The sequence below is a fragment of the Corythoichthys intestinalis genome, chromosome 9, assembly GCF_030265065.1.
Source record: "Corythoichthys intestinalis isolate RoL2023-P3 chromosome 9, ASM3026506v1, whole genome shotgun sequence".
Classification (NCBI taxonomy): Eukaryota; Metazoa; Chordata; class Actinopteri; order Syngnathiformes; family Syngnathidae; genus Corythoichthys; species Corythoichthys intestinalis.
In genome coordinates this window covers 23,462,702-23,471,186 of record NC_080403.1, presented here as the reverse complement: position 1 = coordinate 23,471,186, position 8,485 = coordinate 23,462,702, and the positions used below count along the sequence as shown (strand labels likewise).

Below are 8,485 nucleotides of genomic sequence, written 5' to 3'. Positions count from 1 at the left end.
GAAACGTGCTCCTGTCAAAAAGAGATGACTTCAGTAAAGCCCATGCAACTTTGCCACACCGTCTGATTTCTTTTTGGAACTTATGTTCGCTATCTGTCAATTTGTGTACTCACACACATTGAGGACAGAATACTTTCTATCCATGGATCACTTTAACAGAATGTTAATAATGTTAATGCCATTTTGTTGATTTATTGTTATAATAAACAAATACAGGCCTTATGTACCGTATGTTGAATGTATATATCCATCTTGTCTTATCTTTCCATTCCAACAATAATTTACAGAAAAATATGGCATATTTTATAGATGGTTTGAATTGCGATTAATTACGATCAATTTTTAAGCTGTAATTAACTCGATTAAAAATTTTAATCGTTTGACAGCCCTAATTAAAATTTTTTTTTTTTTTTCCTTCTAAATTAAAGAATGAATTTTTTTATGTCGCTGCCCATGGAGACTCATATATGCCTAAAGGAGGTGCCTTTTTACTCTTTAGCAACTGATAACTAAATGTCTATGGTTTATTTTTAATTTTCAAAAAATTTTTTTTCATTATGCTCATTGTAGTCAATAAAGGCAACCAAACTAAACTTCTAAGTCAATTCCTTCTATAATGCTCTTGCCTGAAAGTATGAAAATCCACTTAAACTGTCAACATCTGTTATCAACTGCTAAAGGGTGGGTACATTTTTGTGAAACCCTTGTTTTTCAGTTTCTAGAAAACTCATAAATCAAGCCGAATCTGTAAATTTTATGGTCAGAAATACAACAGCGCCCTCTAGAGGCCACTTTAAACCACGCAGGTTGAATACGTCTCAGCAGCGAGCTTTGTTCTTCCGATGTCAGCGTTCTCCAGACCAATCTGCGGTTGCGCGGCCTGCCTGTCAACAAGCGCTCTGCTGGTGGTGAGGCAGCCGCCACCAGCCTGGAAGAGGGGGGGTCACAGTCAGCATGTTCGGACCTTCTCTTCTTGTTATCTAGCCACTACTAACGGAAACATTTTGGACTTCGAGCAACTCGCTTTGAGAGCGGAACTACGGCCATGTTTCTAAGCCGTTTGGTGGCGGCGCGTGTGCTTCGTTATTCACCCGGCCCGTTGACATTTACGAGGGGCTACTACCGGAACCGGACCTGCTGCGTGGGTTTGACTGTCGCGCACTCCGCGGGAAGGGGAAAGGAGCCGTACCACGACAGTCTGCTAACCCCAGACTGGGGATACTTGAGACGTCGCGGCGACCTGGCGGCTGTTTTTACGAGTCACCAAAGGCTTTCAACCGCGGCGGCAGCCCCCAAGAAAAGCCCCGACATGGACGACAAGAACAACGCGGAGGTATATTAGTCACACTGCTGTGTAATGGTTCACAACTGAGAAAAGGAAGTACTGTATGGTGGATATACAGTACAGCACCCAAACCTTACGTCATAAAACGTCTTTGGCTGCGCATGCGCTCTGCTCATCAGCCGGCAGGTGTGTCCGTGACACCTGCACTATTTTCCCGCCAGTGATTACGTCAGACGTAAACAGCTGTGTATGAGTCTAGTTTAACATCATCCATTCCAACCTTTTATATAACCCAAAACTTCAGCAACAAGCTACAGTTAACATAATCCTAAACTTTGAGTGTATTTAATGATTTAAAAACTAATGTATTTATTTATATTTTCTTACAGTTTGACAAATATCGCTGTCAATTGCAGCAATGAGTAAATAAAAGCTAAATTTTCATCAGCAAATGCCCACTGTGTGGTGGGTAGCCCCAAATCAATTGTTTACTGTACTCATTCCCACCGGCGCTAGACGTTAGCTTAATAAAATGACACAATGTATTAACATCTTAAAACTTTCTTCTCGCTGTACTTTTTTTGTGAGTCAACTAATGGATGATTGGTTTGTTTTGCGTGTGTGTGTAAAATGGGTAAATTTGACCTGTAACAAAGACATGTTTCCTATTAGCTCATTCATTGACAGCGAAAGATGTAAAATCCATTAGAACTGGGATGGGTTGCGCTGAATTCTCTTGTTTCAGGGAAGTTCGATCACTGCTAGCCTTACCAGTCCAAATGGATTGGACATCTATCACCAATATTGGCAGCCAATGAGTTAATTATGGTCTGTTATTATTATTAAAACTTAATTACTCTTTACAACTGATAACATGTTTGTTTTTTTTTAATGCACTTTTCACGTTGGAAAAAGGACAATTTTAATGATGTAACAGGAGTAAAATGGTGTTCCATACTTGACTAATAGAACAAGTTCATTTTGAACCAGCTCCCTAAATGTCTCATCAGCCCGGAGACTTGATAAGCACACACACAAAGCTCTCTACTAGCAAACTCTGAACTTCCAGACAACAGTCTGTTCCCTTTAATTTAGCAGTCTTGAGACAAATACTGGGCTCTGGGGATAAACACATCCCTACATTATACCTAGCAAATTAAAAACTTATCAGTCTAAGAACAACAGTAGACTGATAAGAAGAATAACAAGGCGAGAGAGATCTTTAGCCCTCCCTCCAGGCAGTCTAAAAAACAAGGAACCTTGTTTTAATTTTGATTCATTAACTGTGTAGACAGGCTACCGTACAACAAAGGTTAACACTTAGTAAATGTTAGGCAACAGGCTTTCAGCCTCAGGCTGGAGGTGTGTTGGTGACTTTGCATGTGTGTCAATCGGGACTTGTGTGTTTAGAAAGAAGCTGTTATCAGTCACAGAGGTCTCACTGTTCCCCCTCCCATACAGCCCCTGTGTCCGCCCGCTCACATGACCCACCCAGGCCACCGCACGCCCTGCTTTACTTTGAGTCTGACCCCAGTGGTCCTTCTGCAAAGCAGACAGCCAGCTGCCTCGCCCACACCGGTTTTCTCAATTTATCTTAGGCCATCTACCCCATTTCCCTAAGCACACCATGTCTTTTAACACAAATTCCTAATGAGGGAAAGGTTTTAAAATATACGCTTGGAAGCATCACTAAATTGTATTCCAATTTGGCGTTTGCATTGAACTTTGTTCTGCTTTAACACTATATTGTGTTTCCCAACCAGGACAAATGCAATCTAAAGGAAGCTCCACCGACTCCCCTACATGAAGCGAAAGCCCCTGGGGAGCTCGAATCAGCAGGAGATAAGCTCAACAAGACCCAGCAACTTAAAAAGGTCTTCAAGGAGTACGGTGCTGTGGGTGTCTCCTTCCATGTGGGGATCTCCCTCATGTCTCTAGGAATGTTCTATCTACTCATTTCCAGGTGATAAAGCAGATTTATGCAACTTCTGACTCTATATCACACATGAATACACCCTTAAATACCTGCAACATGAAGCAATTATCAGAGAATCCCAAAATTTGAAAAATAAGGTCCTTGTGAAACCTTTTTTTTTTTTTTTTTTTAATTTGTAAAAATAAAAGTTAAAATGAATATGTGTAATAAGCGCTCTGATATCCATAACCCTTGCTAAATCCATTTTTTTTCTCATGGAACCTGCAGATGCATGTTTGACTTGCATCCATCATTTGTTTTTCCCCAAAAAGAAATGTTAAAATTCGGAATTGGTCTCAAAAGCATGAAATTTTAGGTGTATCAAATGTGACGATTTGGCAATATAGGGTTAAAAAAATACTGATGATAATGTTAGTAGGGGACGTAGACAGCCATTCAAACTCACATTCGCAACAACTGGAAAATTTAGTGTTCATGCTTGCAATGTTACCACCCAAGTGTTGCTTTTTTCAAATTACAGCATGAAGGTTTGTCAAAGCGCCACTCCGTCTTGAAACATAGTAGCTATAGCTGTCAATCCAAAATGTTATTTTTTGGGGGGCGGGGTGGGGGGTGGGGTCAGGGCTAATTAATTAATTGCTGACTTATTGGTGCCTGTGTTGCCTGTAGGTTAAGAGTTAGCCAGTAAAGGGCATGCGTGCACAGCTTTCAGCCTGTAGCCATAGTGTGCTGGAGTACGCTTGTGTTTTTTATGAATTTAGTAATATTCCGAACTTTTTCATAATTTTTTAATACCATGATTTCTGGTGTATAGCACAGTTATTACGCGCACTTTTCCATAGCTGAATTTCTTTTATACTTTTTTGCCTCCTCAGTTTGTTGAGATTTTAATTCTGCATGGAGGTTTATACACATAACTGACTATCATTTTTTGATAGCAAAAAAATCATTTGTGAGAGATTATGCTTTTAGATGATTTCGATTTTCACCAAAAATGATTTTTGTTTCGTTGAAAAGAAAATTCCATTTCATGAACCCAAATACTTTATATATATATGCGAACCAATTAAAGTCACACAAAAATTCAAGTTTTTGCTCCAAATATATCACTTTTGTCAAACAAGATAAAACTACCAAAATCCATTTCTATATTAAAAAAAAAAAAATCCAGAAATCTCTCAAAGGTTAGACAAGTGGTTGGATTTGGGAGGGAAAAAATCTTAATAAAGTGCTTTTAAAGAGAAGCAACCTTGTGAAGTTTACATGCTGCTACAAGGATACAATGAATCCCTCTAGACCTAATGGCGCAAGCATACTTTCGAGTTATTCATACGGCAAATGATAACAGGAAGTAAAAAGTTCAGTGAGAAGTGAAAACATGCGTGGACCTCATGTAGCCATTTAAAACAATCTTCAGTACTTACACAGGACTCACCATAACACAGGACTCACTATACACATCAGAAAAAAGTTTCTTTGGGACTTAAGAGGAGACATGCGGAACATACTTTTTCACATGGACGTTTTTTTTTTAATGGAACTACAGCGGCGCGTAAGAGTAAAGCCTTTCAGCATGTGTTGAGTGTGACAGTTAAGCTGGCTGCCAAAGAGATTTGCAGCCGATTAAGTAGAAGAGCCTGCGGTCTTTCTCACACAGCTGATAATAAGCCTCCTGTGGAAAAGCCAGCGTCGCCACTAAGCGAGCAGCATTATCTAGCTCAACACTCTGCTGCCTTGTACTCGGCTGATTAAAACCAGCTCTGTACAGCTGGGCTTGATATCATCCAAGAGTGCCTCGCTTCTTTTACTCAAAGATCCTGACAATGATCAGGGCTGGACAGTACCAACGTATGTCTTTTGTCTCTATAGTGGCATCGATATGGCAGCCGTTCTGAGCAAGCTGGGCTTCGGCGAGGCAGTCATCCGCTCCAAAATGGCGGCGGGGACCAGCACCTTCGTCCTGGCCTACGCCGTCCACAAACTGTTCGCGCCCGTGCGCATCAGCATCACGCTGGTGTCCGTGCCACTAATCGTGCGCCACTTCCGAAGGACGGGACTCTTCAAGCCGCCCTCATCTGCGCCCTAACGCGTAGAACTTTTTGGACTGCTTCAAACTAAGCTTAAAGAAATTACTTAAGGTGAAATCGGATGATGGATACCAGTGGATTTGTGATCAGGGATGTTTGATGTTTTAGCTTGCTTTATTTTAGTCTTTAAATCTGTGAAATTGTCATTTCTTGTAATGACTCAAAAGTACTTGCTTTTCATCCTCTTAACTTTGCTTGATCCCTTCTTTCCTGCTTGGATGATTAAGTTTTTGCATACATGAAACCTTGGTTTCTCTTGGAAAAATAGGCTTTTTTTTTAAAGAAAAAAAAAATCTTAAAAAAAAAGAACCTTTGACAATGAAATAGTTACACCCCCCCGAAAAAAATCATTAAAAAAAAGTATCAATTAAAAAGAGCACAACAGTGCCTTTTTAAGCCAGTTCCCTCTCAAATAAATCTACTTCTTTAAAAATGAAACCTTTTCCCTCTAATATGATACTTTTTGCCCTCCAAAATGAAAACATTTCCTTTCAAATATTACTATTACTTTAAAATAAAGAAAATCCCCTTTTTTTTAAATCACAATGAAAAACTTCTCAGAAATAAAACTTTTTTTCCCCCTTTGTCCTTTTAAAGTAGGGGGGAAAAGGAGGGGATCCTGCAAACATTTGACATAATGCTGGAAAAGATAGGAACTCCCCTCCAGCAAAACTACTCTTGACTTTGGTGCGTATTTTTATTTAACTTGAATTTGAACACGTACGACTCCGGATAAGTGGTTATGAATGGATGGATGGATGCATTAACAGTACTGTAAATCAGTGGGATTCAGAACGTTGACGTCATCCACTCATAATAGCAACTGTTTTTGATTGAAGTTGTGCAGCTGAAGTTGTGGCTGCACTTCCTTTTTTCAACCACACTGTGGCTCTCCTTAACTGCTAATAGCTTTGCAGATGTTCCTAATACAGTTGATGTGTAAATGGAAAAAAGTATTTGCCTGGGCCATTTTAACGGGGGGAGGGGGCATTCGTTCATTTACCCCTTGCAGTCAAAACGGATTGAATTTGTCACATCAGTGAGTCATTATTCCTTGGTCAGTTTGACCTGGCTCGGATTTAATCATTTTTGTCGCAAAAGGTTTAGTATGCACTTGCAAAAGTATGCACATTAGGGCTGTGTAATCTGGCCAAAAGACGGATCCCAATTTTTGTTTTTTTTTTCCTCTTCCCCAAACATAATTTTCTATCGTTTTGATAGTCAGTTTTAAAGAACATGCAAAAAAAAAAACAAACAAAAAAAACTCGAGATTACTTTCAATTAATATATGAAGTAAATATTTGCTTTTAAAAATTGCCTTTCTCTCGCAAACAGCACTTACCATATTACCATATACATATACCATATACAGTGCCTTGCAAAAGTATTCGGCCCCCTTGAATCTTGCAACCTTTCGCCACATTTCAGGCTTCAAACATAAAGATATGAAATTTAATTTTTTTGTCAAGAATCAACAACAAGTGGGACACAATCGTGAAGTGGAACAACATTTATTGGATAATTTAAACTTTTTTAACAAATAAAAAACTGAAAAGTGGGGCGTGCAATATTATTCGGCCCCTTTACTTTCAGTGCAGCAAACTCACTCCAGAAGTTCAGTGAGGATCTCTGAATGATCCAATGTTGTCCTAAATGACAATAAATAGAATCCATCTGTGTGTAATCAAGTCTCCGTATAAATGCACCTGCTCTGTGATAGTCTCAGGGTTCTGTTTAAAGTGCAGAGAGCATTATGAAAACCAAGGAACACACCATGCAGGTCCGAGATACTGTTGTGGAGAAGTTTAAAGCCGGATTTGGATACAAAAAGATTTCCCAAGCTTTAAACATCTCAAGGAGCACTGTGCAAGCCATCATATTGAAATGGAAGGAGCATCAGACCACTGCAAATCTACCAAGACCCGGCCGTCCTCCCAAACTTTCTTCTCAAACAAGGAGAAAACTGATCAGAGATGCAGCCAAGAGGCCCATGATCACTCTGGATGAACTGCAGAGATCTACAGCCGAGGTGGGAGAGTCTGTCCATAGGACAACAATCAGTCGTACACTGCACAAATCTGGCCTTTATGGAAGAGTGGCAAGAAGAAAGCCATTTCTCAAAGATATCCATAAAAAGTCTCGTTTAAAGTTTGCCACAAGCCACCTGGGAGACACACCAAACATGTGGAAGAAGGTGCTCTGGTCGGATGAAACCAAAATTGAACTTTTTGGCCACAATGCAAAACGATATGTTTGGCGTAAAAGCAACACAACTCATCACCCTGAACACACCATCCCCACTGTCAAACATGGTGATGGCAGCATCATGGTTTGGGCCTGCTTTTCTTCAGCAGGGACAGGGAAGATGGTTAAAATTGACGGGAAGATGGATGCAGCCAAATACAGGAACATTCTGGAAGAAAACCTGTTGGTATCTGCACAAGACCTGAGACTGGGACGGAGATTTATCTTCCATCAGGACAATGATCCAAAACATAAAGCCAAATCTACAATGGAATGGTTCAAAAATAAACGTATCCAGGTGTTAGAATGGCCAAGTCAAAGTCCAGACCTGAATCCAATCGAGAATCTGTGGAAAGAGCTGAAGACTGCTGTTCACAAACACTCTCCATCCAACCTCACTGAGCTCGAGCTGTTTTGCAAGGAAGAATGGGCAAGAATGTCAGTCTCTCGATGTGCAAAACTGATAGAAACATACCCCAAGCGACTTGCAGCTGTAATTGGAGCAAAAGGTGGCGCTACAAAGTATTAACGCAAGGGGGCCGAATAATATTGCATGCCCCACTTTTCAGTTTTTTATTTGTTAAAAAAGTTTAAATTATCCAATAAATTTTGTTCCACTTCACGATTGTGTCCCACTTGTTGTTGATTCTTGACAAAAAATTAAAATTTTATATCTTTATGTTTGAAGCCTGAAATGTGGCGAAAGGTTGCAAGGTTCAAGGGGGCCGAATACTTTCGCAAGGCACTGTATATCCCATCGTATAAAGTCAATAATAAATGAATATAAATCTAATACTGTAAATCCATGAAACAATGCATGGAAAATATGACAATAACTATGGCTCAGAAAAGTGGTCTTAATCACTGAACATACAGTGGGGCAAATAAGTATTTAGTCACCCACTAATTGTGCAAGTTCTCCCACTTGAAAAT

At 39.8% G+C, this 8,485-nt stretch overlaps 1 protein-coding gene across 1 annotated transcript; it reads left to right on the top strand.

The window, feature by feature from the left end:
• Positions 1-839: 839 nt before the first annotated feature.
• On the top strand, positions 840-7,253 carry fam210b (family with sequence similarity 210 member B). Its single transcript, XM_057846340.1, has 3 exons — positions 840-1,333; positions 3,049-3,248; positions 5,091-7,253. The coding sequence occupies exons 1-3, from the start codon at positions 1,046-1,048 to the stop codon at positions 5,305-5,307; spliced, it is 705 nt and encodes a 234-aa protein (XP_057702323.1). The 5' UTR covers positions 840-1,045; the 3' UTR covers positions 5,308-7,253.
• The last annotated feature ends 1,232 nt before the right edge of the window (positions 7,254-8,485 follow it).